The sequence below is a fragment of the Cebus imitator genome, unplaced genomic scaffold (genome assembly GCF_001604975.1).
Source record: "Cebus imitator isolate Cc_AM_T3 unplaced genomic scaffold, Cebus_imitator-1.0 Scaffold628, whole genome shotgun sequence".
Lineage (NCBI taxonomy): Eukaryota > Metazoa > Chordata > Mammalia > Primates > Cebidae > Cebus > Cebus imitator.
The window spans coordinates 434,196-456,376 of NW_016107943.1; the positions used below are offsets into that span (position 1 = coordinate 434,196).

Here is a 22,181-nt window from a genome sequence, read left to right on the forward strand (position 1 = left end):
TAGTCCTAATATATAAAAGATAAACAAGCTGGGCACGGTGGCTCACACTTGTAATCCCAGCACTTTGGGAGGCCAAGGCAGGTAGATTGCTTGAGTGCAGGAGTTCCAAACCAGCCTAGGCAACATGGCAAAACATAATCTCTACAAAAAAATTTTTTAAATAAGCCAGGTGTAGTGGCAGCTACTCAGGCTGAGGAGGCTGAGGTGGGAGAATCCCTTGAACCTAGGAGGTCGAGGCTGCAGTGAGCCATGCTTGTGCCACAGCACCTCAGCCTGGGCAACACAGCCAGACTCTGTCTCAAAAAAAAAGAAAGAAAAGAAAAAGACAACTGGCATTGTGTGCCTCCTGATAGAATGCAGTAAGAAGTACAAGCCACTTATGAATTTCTGGCCAGAAAGAAAAACCTAAAAAAAAAAACACTAAAATCTAATCAAGTCTCTAGATACCACTAATGGTTTACAGCAAACCCAGGTTTCCAGTAAAAAAACATTAAAAACTGTTAGATGACATATTAAATATTATCACAGGGTTGCAATTAGAAAAGTTCAAAATGTGAAAAAAAAAACTTATTCTCAAATAAATTTTAAGTTAAAAAAGGAGCTGTAGAAAAGAAAAAGTTGAACCAGAAACTGCAAACCAACCAAGTAGAATGTCAAGATCCCAATTTGAACAAATAAATTGTAAAATAAACATAAAAGACACTTAAAACAGGAAAAACAAAGGTATAAGGGTGGAATGAACGAGACGTATGAGTAATAGATTCTACTACCTTTGATGCTTCATCAAGTTCATTATAGTATGCCAAATCTAACATTTTGATAAAATGTTAAATTTTATTTAAAATGTCCCATACCTCTCTACTTATGTTAAATTTCCCATAATTCCACTGCCTTCAATCCTTGATCACTGAGTTTATTATAGTATGACAAATCTAACATTTCCATAAAATGTTAAATTTTATCTCAAATTTCCCATCTACTTAAAATTCCCATACCTCTCTACATTTCTTAAAAGGTATTTAAAAATTATTATTAATTGTTATAGGATGATAAAGATATTGTTATGTTTTTAAAGTCATTCTCATCTTTAGATATACATCCTGAAATGATACAGTGTCTGTGATTTGAAAAGAATGAGATGGAAATCAGGTGAAAAACTCAGGCACTGAACCATCTTTAAATTAATTATGAAACATGAAATATATGGCTTTCTCATTAAGAGAATGAATTCTAGAGCCAGAATGCCAAGGTCAAATCCTGGCTCTGTCATTTGCCAGGTATGCAACCTTGGGCAATCAATAATGTTTGTGGGTTTCAGTCTCCTCATGTGTAAATACTTTATATACCTCACAGGGATATAAGTTTACTTTACACACACACACACACACACACACACACAAGTACTTATAAAGCACTTAAAACGGTGTCTAACACATAATAAGCAATATATCAAGATATATCTATTATTGTTGTTATATGAAATTGCAGCATTGTTTGACAGATGGACATAACAGCGAAAAAATCTTATAGATTAAATCATAGCATACTCAATGAAATATGCAGTAACTAAAAAAGATGTATAAGCATATCTGTTGGCATAGAAAAATATTCACAACACATAAAGTTATAAACTGCTATGATCTGAATATGTCCCCAAATTTCATATGTTGAAACTTAGTCATCAATGTATTAATCATAATAGTGGGACCTTAGGCCAGACGTGGTAGCTAATAATGCCTGTTATCCTGGCACTTTGGGAGGCAGAGGTGGGAAGACTGCTTGAGCTCAGGAATTTAAGATCAGCCTGTGCAACATGGTGAAACCCCATCTCTACAAAAAATACAAAAATTAGCGTGGTGTGGTGGTGTGAGCCTGTAGACCCAGCTATTTAGGAGGCTGAGGTGGGAGAATCACTTGAGCTCTGGAGGCAGAGGTTGCAACGAACCATGATCATGCCATTGCACTCCTGGACTGCCAACCTAGGTGATAGAATAAGATGCTTTCTCAAAAAAAAAAAAAAAAAAAAAAAAAAAAAAAAAAAAAAAAAAAAAAAAAAAAAAAAAAAAAAAATGGCAGAACCTTTAGGAGGTGATTAAGTCATGAGGGCAAAGCCCTCTTTAATGAGATTAGTGACCCTATAAAAGAGCACCATTTTTGCCTTCCTATCTCTTCTGCCATGGGAGGACACAGCATTCAAAGTGCCTTCTTGAAAGTAGAGATGAGGTCCTCACCAGATACCAAACCTGTTGGTACCTCAAGCTTAGACTTCCTAGCCTCCAGAACTGTGAAAAATGAATTTTTGTTGTTTATAAATTAACCAGTCTCAGGTATTTTGTTATAGCAGCAGGAAAGGACTAAGACACAAACACTACAGAAGAAAACCATTTTTGTCTTTCTTTTAAAAAGTGAGGAAAACAGATACCAAAAGCAAACAGTGGCTATATCAATGCGTGATTTTTCTTTTTTGTTATCTGCCCTTTCTGGTTTTTCTATGCTATGCATGTCTCATGTAATTTTTTTTTAAGAGATGGGGTTATGTTCATACGGTTCTGAAGAAAAAAAAGAAACATTTTAAAAAGAGATGTGGTCTCAATATATTGCCCAGGCTGGACTCAAACTTCTGGGCTCAAGTGATCCTCTTACCTCTGTCTCTCCAAGTAGCTAGAATTACAGACTTGTGCTGCCATGCCCAGCTTCAATGTTTGTTGTCTTTGTTTTTGTTTTAGAGACAAAGTCTTGCTCTGTTACTCAGGCTAGAGTGCAATAGCATGATTGTAACTCACTGTGGCCTCAATCTCCTGGGCTCAAGACATTCTCCCACTTCAGCCTCCCAATGGGACTACATGGGCAAAGCACCATGCCTGCTAATTTTTATTTATTTATTTATTTAGAGACAGGATCTCACTATGTTGCCACCATGCCCACTAATTTTATTTATTTATTTATTTATTTAGAGACAGGGTCTCACTATATTGCCCAGGCTAGTCCCAAACTCCTGAGCTCAAGCCATTCTTCTACCTCAGCCTTCCAAAGAGCTAAGATTATGTGCATGAGCCATAATCATGCACATGTTTATGGATTTTTGTTACATCCAATTCAATCCTGATTAATATAAAATCAAACAAAGGAAAGTATGTGTTTCGTAGCACAAGATGAAAGTATTAGTGATTATCTAGTTCACCTTCCTGCCCTGTGCAGAAATCATACACATGTATCATCTGAATATTCAGCCTCTGCCTCAACATTACTTCTTCAGAAAGCAGCCAATAATTCTCCTTACGCGAAGTTAAAATCTGCTTCCTTTCATTTTTATCATTTTTTCATCCCTGAGATAGAGATATCTAGTTCTTCTACTTAATAATCCTTCAAGCATTTAAAAATGTTATGGTCCCCATAAGACTTCTATTTTTCAGAGTAAGCATCCTTTTTTTATTCCCAAATAAGATTTATTGGGCTGGGCACAGTGGCTCATACCTGTAATCCCAACACTTTGGGAGGCTGAGCTGAGGCAGGAGGATCGCTCAAGCCCAAGAGTTTGAGACCAGCCTGGGCAATATAGTGAGACCCTGTCTCTATAAAAAAATAAAAATAAAAATAAATTTATTGAGCACTTACTATGTTCCAAGGGTAGTGTTAAATGCTTTACATGCAATATCTCAGTTAATCCTATGAAGTAGGCATTATTATCTCCATTTCACTGATGAGAATGCTAATAAGGTTCAGAAGAACTTGCTCAAGGATAGAAATCCATCCAATCTTAGTCCTCTCTAGCCCTTTCTAAGACTTGATTAGACAAGATCCTTCACTATCTGTCCTCCTTTGTTTCTAGACCCTACTTGCCACTATCTCTTAAAAAGGATAAAATGCAAATACACACACACACACACACACACACACACACACACAATATTAAGATGTCTGAGAAATAGAATACAATGGGATTACGAACTTTTTTGTTATTATTAACAATATGGTTTAAATAGTATTTGATTTTTGGCCACCATTTACATTGTTAGTTTATAACAAGTTTATAATCCCTTTAAATATCCTATATATATGCGGAGGTTTTCTAAACCTAAATGTAGAAAGTTTATGTTAATTATCTAAAAATTTTATCTTTTGCATTTAAGATCACCACTTGAATGTATCAATATCTTTGAAAATTTTATATTGCCATCAGCATAGGCCAGTCCACTAGCTTTATATGATCCACAATCTAATCATAATGCCTTCTACAACTAGACCAGTTGAGAAACAAGATTAATCAGGTTAGCATCAAGTACAGTAGCTTTTCAGATGAACTTAAAACAATGAAATAGAGATAAAAAGTCATTTCTCTTATTTTCACACACTGAATGGAGAGGACAGAATCTTTTGAAGATCTGGAAATGTTCAGTGAATCTGAATCTGGGTTTTACTTAGAATTGGTAGAGGACTAACCTTAATTTTTTTTTTTTTCCTCAAGAACAGCAAAATGCTCCTGGTTATTAACACTGGGCCACAGGAATTTGAGGATTTATTCTATTGTTCTTTCTACTGTTGTTTGGAAATTTTCAATAATAACAACTTGAAAAAAATTCAAAACAACATTTTTTTTTGAGACAAACTCTCACCTTGTCGCCAGGCTGGAGTTCAAAGGCATGATCTCAGCTCACTGCAACCTCTGCCTCCTGGGTTCAAGCGATTCTCCTGCCTCAGCCTCTCGAGTAGCTGGGACTACCGTGTATGCCCCATGCCCACCTAATTTTTGTATTTTTAGTAGAGACGGGGTTTCAACATATTGGCCAAGATGGTCTCGATCTCTTAACCTTGTGATCCCCCCAGCTCGGCCTCCCAAAATGCTGGGATTATAGGTGTGAGCCACCGCACCCAGCCAAAACAACTTTTAAAAATTCCAACCGAAAAACAAAAACAAAAATTCCAACTGATAAGATGATTCTATTCAAATTAGTTTGATTTTCTGAAAGTAACTAATAACCTACCAATAACTTACCTACTGTGTGGTAATAAGGCGTAAGAACCGAGGCTTTTACACAATTGATTCCTCCTAGTACCTCTGCTAACATTTTATAAATCTGCTGTTGTGCTCTATTCATGCCACCAATACCTTTATAAAAATAAAAATAATTAGTCTACTTAATCTTTTTTTTTTTTTTTTTTGAGACAGAGTCTTGCTCTTGTTGCCCATGCTGGAGTGCAATGGCACGATCTCAGCTCACCACAACCTCTGCCACCCGGGTTCAAGTAATTCTCCTGCCTCGGCCTCCCAAGTAGCTGAGACTACAGGCACCCACCACCATGCTCAGCTAATTTTTAGATCTCTTTAGTAGAGATGGGGTTTCACCATGTTGGCTGGGCTGGTCTCGAACTCCCGACCTCAGGCGATCCGCCCGCCTCTGCCTCTCAAAGTGCTGAGATTACAGGCATGAGCCACAGCACCCAGCCTTGTTCAGTTTTTTAATGAAAATCATCCCAATTCTACAAACTGAAAAATAAAGATTAATATTTCTAATAACAGCTTCAATGTAATATGGAATGACACTAAATTCAATACAAGTTCTTTGCTCTCAACTAAAAGAGGGTTATGTCCCAAATATTAAGAAATTTTTATAATGTCCCACCTACAATATCTCACATAAAATATTAAACATGTCATGATTCTCTCGGGACATCTTGTGTCATGTTTAGGTATAACAAGATTAACAATGTACTACCTAATAATTTACTTTAGAATTAAATTTTACTATCTAAACTAAAAGAAAACTCAAACCTTTATTATATTGTTGGCAGAAGCGGTCATGAAACCATGGAATCTGAAACTCAGGGCATTCCAAGCAGACTGCTCTATTTAACTCCATAAGATGAAACTGGACTCTTGTACTTAGAGATGAAGGTAAAACTGAAATTAATAAAATATTAATGAATTTTGACAGCTGAGACCTAGGAAAGACAATCCATTTTTTTCACATTCATTTATCCCCACTACTGGTAGATGCTTTTATTCTAATACTATAAAAATACTTCATTTACACACATATGCTTTATATTTTTAAATTATTACATTCAGTGGCATGATTAGGACCAACTCCTGCTCTGTTCTCATTAATCATGAATGTTAAAAACACATTTAAAAAATACTCCCAAGAATTTTCTTTCACCTAATAGTCCATATTTAGGTTTTTATCCTAAGGAAGCAATGATTCATGTATAACAATTCATTACTTACAATAATGAGGAATTAGAAACAACCTGTAAGATGACAAATTTTATTATATCCATGTAATGGGATATTATGTAGCCAATAAAAATCATGACATCAAAAAATATTTAATAACATGGAAAATTGTTCAAAATATAGTCAGATGGAAAAAGGCAGCATACAAAAGTGACATATAGCCGGCGTGGTGGCTCACGCCTGTAATTCCAGCACTTTGGGAGGCCAATGTGAGCAGATCGCAAGGTCAGGAGTTTGAGACCAGCTTGGCCAACATAGTGAAATCCTGTCTCTACTAAAAATACAAAAATTAGCCAGGTGTGGTGGCACGAGCCTGTAGTCCCAGCTACTTAGGAGGCTGAGGCAGGAGAATTGCCTGAACCCGGGAGATAGAAGTTGCAGTGAGCCAAGACTGCCATTGCACTCCAGCCTGGGTGACAGAGTGAGACTCCATCTCAAAAAGAAAAAAAAGTGGCCGGGCACGGTGGCTCAAGCCTGTAATCCCAGCACTCTGGGAGGCCGAGGCGGGTGGATCACGAAGTCAAGAGATCGAGACCATCCTGGTCAACATGGTGAAACCCCGTCTCTACTAAAAATACAAAAAATCAGCTGGGCCTGGTGGTGCGTGCCTGTAATCCCAGCTACTCAGGAGGATGAGGCAGGAGAATTGCCTGAACCCAGGAGGCGGAGGTTGCGGTGAGCTGAGATCGCGCCATTGCACTCCAGCCTGGGAAAAAAAAAAAAAACTCTGAGTCAAAAAAAAAAAAAAAAGTGAATATATAAATAATCCAAATTTTGTTTTAAATTCATATAGAGGCCAGGTGTGGGGCCTCTCGCTTGTAATCTCAGCACTTTGGGAGGCCGAGGTGGATGGATCATTTGAGGTCGGGAGTTCAAGACCAATCTGGCCAACATGGTGAAACCTTATCTCTACTAAAAATACAAAAATTAGCCGGGTGTGGTGGTGCATGCTTATAATCCCAGCTACTAGAGAGGCTGAAACAGGAGAATCCAGCACTTGAACTGGGAAGCCAGAGGTTGTAGTAAGTCAAGATTGTGCCACTGCACTTCAGGCTGGGCAACATAGCAAGACTCTGTCTCAAAAAAAAAAAAAAAAGAAGAAGAAGAAAAAAAGGAAAAGAAAGATGGCTCATGCCTGTAATCCCAACACTTTGGGTGGCTGAGGCAGGAGGATTGCTTGAGTCCAGTGGGTAGAGAATAGCCTGGGCAACATAGCAAGATTCTGTTTCAAAAAATAAAAATAAAAAATTTAACAAATTAAAATTAAATTCAGGCTGGGTGTAGGGGCTCATACCTATAATTTCAGCATCTGAGAGGCTGAAGAGGGAGAATCACTTGAGCTCAAGAGTTTGAGACCAGCCTGAGTAATACAGTGAGATCCCATCTCTTAACAAAAAAAAAAAATTAGCTGGTCATGGTGACACATGCCTGCGGTCTCAGCTACTCAGGAGGCTGAAGGGGGAGGATCACTTGATCCTGGAGTCCAAGGCTTCAGTGAGCTATGACTGCACCACTGCACTCTAGCCTGGACAAGAGTGAGACCTTGTCTCACAACAAAACAAAAAAACACAGATATATAAACATTCACACAAGAGATGGAGAAAGACAGAAAAGAAATACTCCAAAACATTAAAAGTGGTAGTTTTACTTGTTAGTAAGATGCATAACTTTTTATTTTCTATGTTATACTTGTGTTTTCCAAATTTCTACAATAAGCATGCATACTATTAGAAACAGAAAAAAGTTACTAACATTTAAAGCCTTCAGTATAGGTGGGCCTGAGACTTGGATATAAAGTACAACAGATAATGAAATAAATTAAAAGGTAGAGACGTACCTTCAAGTTGAGAATCTAATCTAGCTAAGAATTTGATGTTAAAAATTGCCTTTAGCAGATCTTCTGGAAAATATTCAAGTGTGGCCAAAGAGAAACCAAGAAACACTAACATATGAGGATCGAATATACCTAAAAGAAAATCAAGATTCTTTTTAAAGTTATAGTTGCCTCACTTATATATAAACTTACAATTATTCAGGAAAAGCCAGGTTTAAAAAAAAATGATACGTGGTCTTGACAAAACTAATCTATACTGTCACAAAGTAAGGATAATAGTTAAGTGCTTACCTTTGGGTGGGGGTCAAGTAGGAAAAGGAGACAAGAGGAGAAGGGTACTGTGATAATATTGTGTGTCTTGATCTCGGTACTGATTCCCTGGGTGATTCAATTTGCATAAATTCACACTATTATACTAAAGTTACATGAACATTTGTTACTACACTTTAGTAAATTGTTTTAAAAAAAGCCTTGGAAAAGGAGTCGGAAGTTGCAGTGAGCTGAGATTGCGCCACTGCACTCCAGCCTGGTGACAGAGCAAGACTGCATCTCAAAATAATAATAATAATAGCCTTGGAAAAAGAAAGAATCCAAAACAAAAATGATAGTGGTGCATGTAAAAAGAAGTGATCCCAGTATTGGCGATAATAATACAAGAGTGTTCAGAGCATGTTACATACCATTCAAAACACTTTACATATATTAACTCACTTATATCCTATTTCCATAATCAGTAGAAACAATTATCTCTGCTTTATAAATAAGTGTTAGGAAGCACAAAGAGGTTAAATGACTTGCCCGAGATCACAGAGTTGGCAAATAAAGAGTAGGTTTAACCCAGAAAGTCCAGCTCTGGAGCCTGGACCATTATACTATGCTGCTCTCTGGGGATCTCAGATCTTCAAGCAGAGTGTACATGTTTTGAGGCTTAGGTCTTGCCTAGCACCTCCTCCTTTACCTGTCACCCAGGAGCATGGCAGATGTCCCACAGTGTAAGGCTTCACCTATTTACCTGATTTGCCTCATCCAAGGGACATTTCTAATGCAGGGGAAAGGGTCACCTAAAACGCCTGAATGGCGTCAATATTCTTACTAAGGACAAAAGAGACAACATTAAGTCTCTCCTTTTCCATTTTTTGCTGAGTTTATTTAATAAAGAAAGACTAGGTCATAAATGAAGTTAACAGTGAAGATCTCCACGAGCAAAACCAATCTGTCAAAATTCATCTTTACTTCAAAACAAATAAAATTATTACTCCATTAGTTATTTAAAATTGTACTTATAAGTTCCCTAGGAATTTTTAAAACATTCTCTGATTAAATTTTAAAAACTCAAAGCTATACTTCTCAATCTTTCTTCCCTTACACTCTTTAGCAAGAAAAAATTCTAATTTCTAAGACTCTATTTGGAGAATATGGGAAGAGATGTACTTTTATTTCCTTCTGGTTGTTGACACATGACTCAACAACCAGGAGAACACACTCTAAGTCTCAATTTGAAGTCTTATCTTTCTACATATAGTTGTGTGACTAAAAAGGGGTATAACTGTATGCCACACATGTAACACATTCATATACACATATAAATACACATATCACAGCCTCATGTTGTAGGCTGTGACACAGTAATATCAAACATGGTTAGATGCTATCTGGCCTATAGATCCCACAAAAATGTAGCAAAGTCCATTAGCATGATGCAGACACAATTAATATATTTATACTGGTTTCAAACCAGCTTCACCAGAGGTCTAAAGGTCTATATAAATCCCTAATGTAGAGCCTAACATGTTATGCTGGATATGGAAGCTCTCAGTATCTGCTACTTGGTAGATTACTGGGTAATTATTCTTACTCTCCAGGCAGAGCAAAAAGATCTGAAGAAATCAGTCTCTGGTTGTATCTCCAAACTTATCTCCTGCCAAGTCAGTCTCCCTCACTCCACTCCTGCCACACTGAATCTACTGTACCTGGAAAAAACCAAACATGTTCTCATCTAAGGGCCCTTTCCACTTGCCTTTCTTTCATCTTGGGACTCTCTTCCCTATCTATTGACATGGATCACTCCCTTACTTCATTTAATCCGTGGTTAAATGACATCTCCTCAGAGAGGCAGTCCCTGAATCCCTTATCCAAAATAGCACTCCATCTCACACTTACCATGATGCTCCAGCCTACACACTTTACCCTGCTCTAATGTTCTTGAAGGTACTTATTACCATCTGACCTTAGAGGCTTGTTTATTGCTTGTGACAGTCTCCCCCTACCAGAAAATAAACTCAATGATGGCATCTTATCCGTTTTTACTCTCTCCTGTATCTCCAGTGCCTAGAAGAATACCTGACAGTTAAGTACATGGAAAGTGTTGACTGAAAAGGCAACGACTACTGAGCATTTCTCTTCTAAAACCTCTGTATCATACTGACAAGTACATAGCATCAGTCTGAAAACAAAAGTGTCATAAAGCTCTACTCCTTGAAGGTCAAACTGTTCCAAACCCAACTCAAGATCCAAAATAAAAATGAAAAGGAAAAAGTAATTTCCTGTCTCTGCTGTCCTCACATACTGTTTCTGCTAAGGCCAACAGCAGGAAGGGCTATTTCTATTCTACTTTTGGTACTGAAACATTTACCAAAAGACTTTTTTGGCCAGGTGTGGTGGCTCACGCCTGTAATCCCAGCACTTGGGAGGCCAACATGGGAGGACTGTTTGGGCCCAGGAGTTTGATACCAGCCTGGGCAATGTAGCAAGACTCCATCTCTAAATTTAAGATAATTTTTTTAAAAAGACCTTTTTAAGAGATACAAAATAATCAGTACAAGAGGAGCAACTCTTCAAACAATTCACAGACAACTATTAAGGTTCTTAAGAAACATTTTTTTTTTTTACTTTCTAAATCAAGAGAAACAATCAGATATTATGTGCTTCCAAATGTGATATAAATATAAGGTACACAGCACTACGTACAAGTTATTTTTGCTGCAAGTGGTTAATCTGAACCTAACCAAGCATCTATACCTAACTTCTAGTTTACCACAAATGCAGGAGATGGAGAAGCAAGTTAAAGGAAAACAATCAGAAAATCCAGAATGTGCCACAATTTATAAAAAATGGCCAATCATTTTATAAAAATAAATATCAAGCAAAATAAATGGAGGAAAAGACATAACCACTCAATGTTGATTGTTTAAAGAAAAGTTATAAGAGATAATTTAGTGACAATTGGGAAAATCTGATTATGGGCTAGATAGTAGATGGTACTTGTTAATTTTCTTTGGTAATGGTAATGATACCAGTATTACAGTTACACAGGAGAATGTCCTTATAACCTGAAGTACATAGAGCTGACAGCTGGAAGGTCCATCATACGCATACGTGCTTGTGCTCATACACAGAGCAAATGTGGCAAAGTTAATCAATACTCAATCACCATTGTGGGTCTACAGTATATTATACAGATGTTTGTTATATTGATCTTTCAATTTTTCTGTATATTTGAAAACCTGGATAACGAAAAGTTCAGAAAAAAAACAACCAAGTCAATGCCAAGAGAAGAAAAAAGGGAAAAGAAATTCCTGACTATAAGAGACTGAAGAGATAACAACCAAACACAGTAAGTAAATCCTGGATCCAAAACAACTACTCTAAAAGGTATTTTGGAGGCCGGGCGCGGTGGCTCAAGCCTGTAATCCCAGCACTTTGGGAGGCCGAGGCGGGTGGATCACGAGGTCAAGAGATCGAGACCATCCTGGTCAACAAGGTGAAACCTCGTCTCTACTAAAAATATAAAAATTAGCTGGGCATGATGGTGCATGCCTGTAGTCCCAGCTACTCGGGAGGCTGAGGCCGGAGAATTGCTTGAACCCAGGAGGCAGAGATTGCGGTGAGCCGAGATCATGCCACTGCACTCCAGCCTGGGTAACAAGAGCGAAACTCCGTCTCAAAAAAAAAAAAAAAAAAAAAAAAAGGTATTTTGGGAGTACTTAGGGAGACTGAAACATGAACTGTGTATTACATATTAGGGGATTATGATTAAGTTTCTTAGGTGTGCCAACAGTATTGTGGTGGTATAGAATAATGTCATTATTCTTAGGAGATGTATGCTAAAGTAATTAGGGGTGAAGGGTCACAATGCCTGCAACTTTGAAGTGGCTCAGAAACAAATAGAGTCAGAGAAACAAATGGATCAGGCCAAAAGGGTAAAATGCTAACATTGTTGAATCTACACAGTGAGTATATACGTGTTCTTTGTTCAATTCTCTATACGTTTGACTTTTTTCAAAATTAAAATGGATACAAAAGGTTTTTTTACTGCTGGGCGCAGTGGCTCACGAATGAAATCCCAGCACTTTGGGAGGCATTGGTGGGTGGATCACCTGAGGTCAGGAGTTCAAGACCAGCCTGGCCAACATGATGAAACCCTGTCTGTACTAAAACTACAAAAAATTATCCAGGTGTATAGTCCCAGCTACTTGGGAGACTGAGTCAGGAGAATTGCTTGAACCCAGGAGATGGAGGTTACAGTGAGCTGAAATCGAACCACTGCACTCCAGCCTGGGAGACAGAGCAAGACTCTGTCTCAAAAAAAAAAAAAAAAAAAAACTTTTTTAGGTAGAGAATTCATGGCTATTATGGATACCCTTTAAATGAGGGGCACTCCTACCTGAGCAGCAATAGCTATCCTCTGACTTATTCACTCAATGCATTACCAAACAATATACCTACCTAAGTAAGAATTAAGATGTTGCATGCAAGTTTCTAAAAATTCATCCCTTTGAGGTGGATCATAATTCAAAACGCTGAACGGCATAATAATAGCAAAAACTGTAAATGGATGGATCTGTATAAAAAGAAAACAAATAGTCTAAACTTGAGGAAAATAAGACACAATTTTAACCTAATTATTTTTTAGGAGAAATCTTTTCCTACCATCGCTATACTTAAATAATAAACATCACTTGCTTATTAATTTTTCCACCCTGCTATAATTTATTTAACCCCATCAACAATTATTAATAACTCCAAAAGTGTTGGCAAGAAAAAAAGTAAATCAGATAATCTACAAATTTGTTAGGTGTAAAATTCTGTTCTGGTTGGGAGTGGTGACTCACGCCTGTCACCCCAATACTTTGGATGACTAAGGTGGAAGGATTACTGAGGCCAGGAGTTCAAGACTAGTCAGGGGCCGGGTGTGGTGGCTCACGCCTGTAATTCTAGCACTTTGGGAGGCCGAGGTGGGTGGATCACCTGAGGTCAGGAGTTCAAAACCAGCCTGGCCATCATGGTGAAACCCCATCTTTAAAAAAAAGAAAAGACTAGTCAGGGAAACATAGTGAGACCCTGTCTTTATTTAAATTTAAAATAAATTAATTAATTACTTAATTCTGTTTCAGAATTCATTAGTCACTAAATCGAATAGGAAACAGTATCAGCAATTTCCATGATAATCAGTACATTTTATAGAATAATCATAATGTAGTAAAGTTTCTTAGTTTATAAACATTAGCATTTATTTTTCTTTCATTTGTCTTTTTATTTTATTTTTCACTCATTCATCCAATACTTAATGACTGCCAAGCACTATACTAAGCAAATAAGACAACTTTTAAATTTTCATTTGAGAGAAACACTGTCTTTTAAATAAAGGCCTTTCCCTGATATATTTATGATAGTGATTTTGTAAGTAAGCTGCTTCTCACATAATCCATAAAGAGGCATTTTACAAGTAAGTCCCAGAAATAAATCTGCAAGATACAGTGACAATTTAAGAATACTGTTGTCAATGGATACCTTATCATTTTCTGTGTTCAAGCTTATCTCACATTTTTGAATATAATTCCTTTAAAATGATAAAAGTAATACCACGGGATTATAGAAAATAAGAAAAAGCAAAACCAAAAATAATTCATACTCCACTATCCTAATACGAGTATCCTCAAAGAATTGATTCCTAATCCTAATATTGTGAAGAACCAAAGGATGACTGCTGATCTAAATCTGCAATGTTGGAAGAACAAAGTGGCTTTAAGGTTTTTTAAGAGACAAGGTCTCACTCTGTCACCCAGGCTGGAGTACAGTGGCAGTGGTGTGATCATAGCTCACTGAGCCTTAACTACTGGGATCAATCCATCCTCCCACCTTAGCCTCCCAACTGCTGGAATTACAGGCGTGAGTTACTACATCTGACCCAGAATTTAATTTCTAAACTTCAAATTCCAATCCAGGTACTCAAAGTGCCTATGATAAAAATTATGCTTGCAGAAGTTGACAACTCTATAAAGTCTAACATTCAAATTTCACCTTTTCAATCTGCTGAACAGCCACTGAGGCTATCCTATCGAGTAGCAAAGTACTGAGGTAATTAGTTTTAGAAATAAAATATGCAATCTCTGCAACATTTATGTAATTAATTTCATCCCTGAAACGCTGTAAAGCAGCAATCATTTCTTCAATAAGTGACTCAGGAAACACGTCTCCTTTGAGAGATTTCAGTTCCTTCCATAACAGATCAAAACTGTTGATGTGTTGTAGTCTCTGATGACCATAGTGATCTAATTTTTGAAGTAGTTTCAGTTGTTTCCCAGTATTACTATCCAAATGCATGTGGTCATACTGAATCCATCTTAAAACAGATGCGGAAAAACTAGTCAGTTTATTTAGGTCACACTGTGGTAAAACTGCTTCAATTCGGGATATCCCCACTTCGTCCAAGTGAGGAGAAGGAAGCATGGAAATAGCACAGACCAGAAGGGACATCTCAGTTGGTATGAAACTGATTTTCAAATAACTGCAAAATGAAAATGAAAAGAACAAAATTAATACATCAGCAACAAAACCAAAATATATATTAAAATATGAATATACATAATTAGTACTGCAATTAATAGGTAAGATGGTGATTCAAAAAAATCTCTTTCAAACTGTGTTTTTCCTCTACTCTCAAACCACAACAATCATCAACATGGAAGACGTCTATGACCAAATGTGTGTGGGTTCTTCTAAGCAGCGGACACTAGCTGGGTGTCCAATTCAGTGCTGGCACTATCTACCTGGAGACAGTGTCAAATCCCACAAGCTGGGAACTCAGTCTTTAAGACTGACCTCTGCCACAGAAACCCTATACTCCAGTTGCAAATGTAGGCCTCCAGAACTTCTGACCATCTGGCTTCAAGTTGGAGTTCCCACAACCTCCTCTTTGGGTTTAATTTGCCGGAGTGGTTCACAGAACTCAGGACAACACTTACTTATGTTTACAGGTTTATTATAAAGGATGCGATAAAGAACGCCGATGAAGGGACAGTAGGGTGAGGTATGTGGGAAGGAGTGCAAAGCTTCCATGCCCTCCCTGAGCATGCCACCCTCTAGGAATCTGCATGTGTTCAGCTATCCAGAAGCAGTCCAAACCCATTCTTCTTGGGTTTATATGAGCTTCATGATGTCAGCATTTCTTCACACAGAGTGTAGGGTGGGATCTTTCAGGGGAGCGTCTTAAGACCCACAATCAGAAAAGTGGAGGAAGATTAGAGTCCTCCTTTGGGGCAGGAGAAAGATTCTGCTTCTGGAGGTCTAACGCACCCAACATTGTAACAAAACGTTATACCAAGAGCTATAAAAGTTATGAACAAGTAACTGTGAATGAAAGCCAAGATATGTAACCATCACAGGTGGGCATAACACAAGCTAATTTAAGAAGGGTTAGATAGGCCAGGCCTGGTGGCTGGCGCCTGTAATCTCAGCACTTTGGGAGCCCAAGGCGGGCGGATTGCCTGAGGTCAGTAGTTTGAGACCCATCTGGCCAACATGGTGAAACCCCATCTCTACTAAAAACACAAAAAAATTAGCCGGGCGTGGTGGTGTGCACCTGTAATCCCCAGCTACTCGAGAGGCTGAGGCAGGGGAATCCCTTGAACCAGGGAGGTGAAGATTCCAGTGAGCCAAGACTGTGCCACTGCACTCTAGCCTAGGTGACAGAGTAAGACTCCGTCTCAAAAAAAAAAAAGAAGAGTTAGATAAATTCAAAGACGACAGATCCGTGAAGGATTATTCAGGAAAGCCTAAGACGTTCTGAAGCACAGGTCAAAATTTTTTATTCAAAAATAAAACCACAGTCCCAGGGAAACAAAAAGTCCATGTCAGAACATGTGTTTCCAGTGCTGCTGCTGAAGAAATAATTTGGGTTCAATTTCTGATATGACCTGTCAGGCCCTGGCATACAGTGATCATGTAATAAAATTGGTTCCTTTTTCGCTTCCGATACATAGTCCAACTTTTAAAACAAACAAACACCAACAAAAGAAAAAGGACATACAGATGACCCCATTCTCTACTTCTTTCCCAAATCCCCATGGTAAGAGTCCCAGGACACCAGGACAAAAATTGTTAAAAAAAAAAAAAAAAAAAAAAAAATTTAAAAACTAGGTGCCAGGCATGGTGGCTCACACCTGTAATTCCAGTACTGGGAGGCCAAGGTGGGGGATACCTTGAGCTCAGAACTTCGAGACCAGCCTGGCCAACATGATGAAATCCCCTCTCTACTAAAAATACAAAAAACTAGCTGGGCGTGGTAGCACATGCCTGTAATCCTAGCTACTAGGGAGCCTGAGGCATGAGAATCGCTTAAACCCAGGAGGTAGAGGTTGCAGTGAGCCGAGATTGAGCCACTGTACTACTGCGTGGGCGACAGGGCAAGACTCCGTCTCAAAAAATAATAATAATCTTTAGGTACAGAAGTAGTGGAAGGAATAATGCAATCTAAATTAAAATAAAATTGAGTTACTTTTAAAATACTTTTTAAATTATTATTATTATTTTTGAGACAGGATCTCATTCTGTTGCCCAGGCTAGAATGCAATGGCGCAATATAACTCATTGTAGCCTTGACCTCCTGGGCTAAGCCTCCCTACACACTGGGAATACAAGCACATGCTACCCTACTTACTTAATTTTTAATTTTTTGTTGTTGTTAAGACAGGGTCTTGCTTTATTGCCAAGGTTGGTCTTGAACTCCTGGGCTCACACAATCCTCCCAGCTCAGCCTCCCAAAGTGCTGGGATTACAAGCATAAGCCACTATGCCTAACCACTTAAAATTTTTAAATTAGCATACTAAAATAATCATAATATTAATAGTCAATGTTAGCAAGGGTGTACTGATACAGGCATTCTCATTTCTTATTAGTAAACTTAAAAAGTTGGTGTAACTCCCTGGAAAGTTATTTAGCAGTATAGCTTGAGAACTTTAAAAGTATTTTAATTGTAACATTTGACGTGGTCAATCCCTGTTTGGGAAACTAACCTAATAAACTAACATAAAATCCAGGAAAGAGGGAAGTCTTTTGCCAGTGCAGTGGCTTACACCTGTAATCTTAGCACTTTGGGAGGCCAAGGTGGGTGGATAACAAGGTGAAGAGATTGGTGAAACCACATCTCTACTAAAAATACAAAAATTAGTTGGGCATGGTGGTGCACACCTGTAGTCCCAGCTACTTGGGAGGCTGAGGCAGGAGAATCACTTGAACCCAGGAGGCGGAGGTTGCAGTGAGCCAAGATTGCACCACTGCACTCCAGCCTCAGCAAGAGAGCAAGACTCGATCTCAAAAAAATAAAAAATAAAATCCAGTAAGAAAAGATGTGTGTTATTAGTGATTTTTTTTTTTTTTTTTAAGAGGGAGTCTTACGATGTTCCCCAGGCTGATCTCCAACTCCTGGGCTCAAGTGATCCTCCTGTCTTGGTCTCCCAAGTATAGCTGGGTATAGCTGGGATACAAGGGCACACCACCATGACTTATCATATTTTTATATGTGAAAACAATCTAAATAATGAGGGGGAATAGCAATAAGTGATACAGTCATATGACGGTTACTAACCAGCCATTAGAAAAGATTTACAAAAATTACTTAATGATGTAGAAAAATGCTTACAAGGTAAAATGGCCAAAAACAAACAAAATTGTATGGTCAACTATGAAAAAAAAATATATATATATATATATGTGTGTGTGTGTAGTATACAACAAGGAAATAAACTAAATTGTTGACAGTGGATGAATGAGTTTATGAATAATTTTTATTTTCTTCTTTACATTTTTTTCTTTTCTTTTCTTTTCTTTTTTAGAGATAGAGCCTCACTCTATAGCCCAGGCTGGAGTGCTGTGGTATGATCATAGTTCACTGTAACCTTGAGGTCCTGGGCTCAAGTGATCCTCCTGTGTCAGCCTCCTGAGTAGCTAGGACTATAGGCATGAACTACTACGCTCTGCTAATTTTTTAGTTTTTTGTAGATGGGGGCTTGCTATGTTGAACACGCTGCTCTTGAACTCCTGCCTCAAATGATCCTACTGCCTCAGCCTCTCAAATATACTTTTTTGTTTTCCAAAATTTTCAAAATGATTTTTATATAATATTTGGCCTAGTGCCTGACACAAGTAGGCACTTATTACTGCATATTTTAGTCTTATAATCACAAAAAAATTAATACATTATTTTATATAAAGAAATGAAAGCGCTCAAAAACTGCATCACTTGTGGAGCTACCAGTCTTGAGATACTTTTCTACAAATAAACCCCCAACAGATAAAATTTCTCCAACCTCCATTTGCTATTTTTCCTTGTAATACTTCCTCAATTTCCAAAGCTTAGATATTTATGTTTATTTATTTATAATTCCACAACATACTTACCAGAACAGCTAAAATTAGAAAACATGAGCATTGTTCTGGGTTATAGGGGAAAAAAAATAAAAAAATTTTTTTAAAAAGTGTTGGCAAGAATATGGAGCAACAGCAATGTATGCATTCTGTTAGTGGGAGTAGGAACTGGTATAACCATTTTAGAAAATGTTCAGCAGCATCTACTGAAGATGAGCACATGCATACCCTATGAACTAACAATTATATTTGCTGGCACACAGAAATGAATATGTATGTTCACTAAAAAATATATATGAATTTGTTCATAAACAGTACTGTTGATAAATAACCAAAAACTGAAAATAAATCAATGTCCATCAACAATAGAATAAATTTTGTTATATTCTTACAAGAGAATACTATACACAAAAGCATAGATAAATCTCACAAACTTAGTATTGAGCAAAAGAAGCCCTACACAAAAGAAATCACACTGACCAGGTGCAGTGGCTCATGCCTGTAATCCCAGCACTCTGGGATGCCAAGGTGGTTGTATTACTGGAGTGCAGGAGTTTGGGACCAGCCCCGGCAACATGGCAAAACCCTATCTCTACTAAAAATACAAAAATTAGCCAGGTGTGGTAGCACATGCCTGTAGTCCCAGCTACTTGGGAGGCTGAGACAGGAGGGTCACCTAAGCCCAGGAGCTGGAGGTTGGTTACAATGAGCCAAAATCACACCACTGCACTCCAGCCTGGGCAAACAAATGAAACCCAGTCTCAAAAAAAAAAAGGGAAATCATACCGTATGATTCCATTTATATAAAGTATAAAGGCAAAACCAATCCATGCAGTTAGAAATAGAGATGGTTAATCTTGGGGGTGAGGATAGGGTAATGAGGAAGGCATATGTATATTTTATGTAAGTTATATTTCAGAAAGTTAAAAAACAACAGGCATGGCCGGGCGCGGTGGCTCAAGCCTGTAATCCCAGCACTGTGGGAGGCCGAGGCGGGTGGATCACGAGGTCAAGAGATCGAGACCATCCTGGTCAACATGGTGAAACCCCGTCTCTACTAAAAATACAAAAAATTAGCTGGGCATGGTGGCACGTGCCTGTAATCCCAGCGACTCAGGAGGCTGGGGCAGGAGAATTGCCTGAACCCGGGAGGCGGAGGTTGCGGTGAGCCGAGATCGCGCCATTGCACTCCAGCCTGGGTAATAAGAGCAAAACTCCGTCTCAAAAAAAACAACAACAACAACAAAAAAAAACCTCTGGGTCCCCTGAGCTGTTTCAGGACATATTTACATAAGCATTTATGTGAATTATTAGTTTCAAATAGACTGCATTCCTTCTAATATCTACTTGAGATTATTTGCACTAAAATGGAAGAAGGTAATTCTGAAACACGAGGTATGTATGATTTTTATATAACAACTCCCAACTTTTAATTATTAGTCAATAAGTCAAATATTTTTGATACAACTTTAAATTACAGATATAAAGACTCTCCTTACTTGGAATTTAATAAACTTTAACATTATCATACATGCTTCAAGTCTTTTCATAAAAGAAACAAAACATTACAGGAAAATGAAATCTGATGATCCCACTCCTGCTCTTATTTTTCTATTAACATACATAGAAGTATTCAACAGTATTGAATAATTTAATTTTTTAAAAAAATAATGTGCAGTATATGTTTACAGCAGCACAATTCACAACTGCAAAGATGTTAACCAACCTAAACGCTCATTGACTAATAAGTGCATAAAGAAAATGTGGTAAATATACACCATGGAATACTACTCAGCCATTAAAAGGAAGAAAATAATGTCTTTTAAGCAACATGGATGGAGGTGGAGGCCATTATTCTAAGTGAAGTAACAGAGGAGAGGAAAATCAAAAATCATATACTTTCACTTATAAGTGGGGGCTAAACTATGAGTACACAAAGGCATGCAGAGTGATATAATAGACTTTAGAGACACAGAAAACCCGGGTTGGGAGGCGAGCTAGGGATTAAAAAAAAAAAAACATGTTAGGTAGAAAGTACACTACTCACGTGACGAGCACACTTGAAATCTCAGAATTCACCACTATACAATTCATCCATATAACAAAAAACCACATGTATACCAAAAGCTACTGAAATATTTTTTAAAAGAACAGAAACATAGGCCCGGCACAGTGGTTCACACCTGTAATCCCAGCACTTTGGGAGACTGAGGGCAGATCACAAGGTCAGGAGATTGAGACCATCCTGGCCAAAGTGGTGAAACTCCATCTCTATTGAAAATACAAAAATTAGCTGGGCATGGTCGCAAATGCTTGTAATCGGGCTACTTGGGAGGCTGAGGCAGGAGAATCACTTGAACCAGGGAGTCAGAGGTTGCAGTGAGCTGAGATCGCGCCACTGCACTCGAGCCTGGTGACAATAAGACTCCATCTCAAAAAAAAATCAAATCAAATAAAAATAAAAATAAAAACATAGGCCAGGTGCAGTGGCTCGTGCTTGTAATCCCATCACTTTGGGAGTCTGAGGCAGGTGGATCACTTGAGGTCAGGAGTTCGAGACCAACCTGGCCAACATGGTGAAGCTCATTTCTACTAAAAATATAAAAATCAGCTGTAATCCAGCTACTCAGGAGGCTGAGACAGGAAAATCGCTTGAACCTGGGAAGCTGAGGTTGCAGTGACTCGAGATCGTGCCACTGGAGTGTAGCCTGGGTGACAGAACGAGATTCCATCTCAAAAAAATAATAATAATAAAACAAAAATAAAAATAAATAAAAACATAAAAACAAAATATAGAAAGACAAAAATAAAAACAAAAAAATAAAATATGGAAAAATTTAAAAATAAACAAAAATAAAATATGGAAAAATTTTTAAAAGCATGCAAAAAAAATCTCACTGTGCAGACATAAATCATGTCTGGGCTAGTTTATAATATCTAATTTAGAACATAAAATTCATAATTCAGAGGCAGTCTGTGAAATTCTATGCTAAATATGGAAAGGGTGAAGAAACAATAAGCATCTTATCATCTTAAGAAGAAGAAACTTCTTCAAGAAAAAGATAAACTTCCTTATAACATCCAAATATGCTAAATTCTCATTTGATAACATGTCATTTCATATTCCCCAGTTCAAGACCTTTTTTAACCATAATGTCACATTACTTTATTATAATAAAAATCATTTTCAACTGTATGCTGGTTCAAGCCTGTAAAACCTTGTACTCAGGAGGCTGAGGTGGCAGGATTGCTTGAGCCCATGAATTTGAGGATGCAGAAAGCTATGATCATGCCACTGCACACTGCACTCCAGCTTGGGCAACAAGGTAAGACCCCATCTCTATGAAAAATAAAATCAAATTAGCCAAGTGTGGTAGCAATACTACTTGGGAGGCTGAGGTGGGAGGATCAGCCCAGGACTTCAGGCTACAGCAAGTTATGATTGGCTGCAGTGAGCTATGACTGTA

At 37.9% G+C, this 22,181-nt stretch overlaps 1 protein-coding gene across 3 annotated transcripts in view; it reads right to left on the reverse strand.

The window, feature by feature from the left end:
• The window catches only part of FASTKD1 (FAST kinase domains 1), a 50,521-nt gene that overhangs the window by 3,831 nt on the left and 24,509 nt on the right, over nucleotides 1–22,181 (reverse strand). For all 3 annotated transcript variants that reach the window (XM_037734495.1, XM_037734496.1, XM_017517325.2), the window contains 5 exons: nucleotides 14,370–14,856; nucleotides 12,795–12,909; nucleotides 8,073–8,201; nucleotides 5,771–5,899; nucleotides 4,994–5,107 (listed from right to left, as the gene is read on the reverse strand). In XM_037734495.1, the coding sequence (XP_037590423.1) occupies nucleotides 4,994–5,107; nucleotides 5,771–5,899; nucleotides 8,073–8,201; nucleotides 12,795–12,909; nucleotides 14,370–14,856 (974 nt within the window). The remainder of the gene's footprint in view (nucleotides 1–4,993; nucleotides 5,108–5,770; nucleotides 5,900–8,072; nucleotides 8,202–12,794; nucleotides 12,910–14,369; nucleotides 14,857–22,181) is intronic.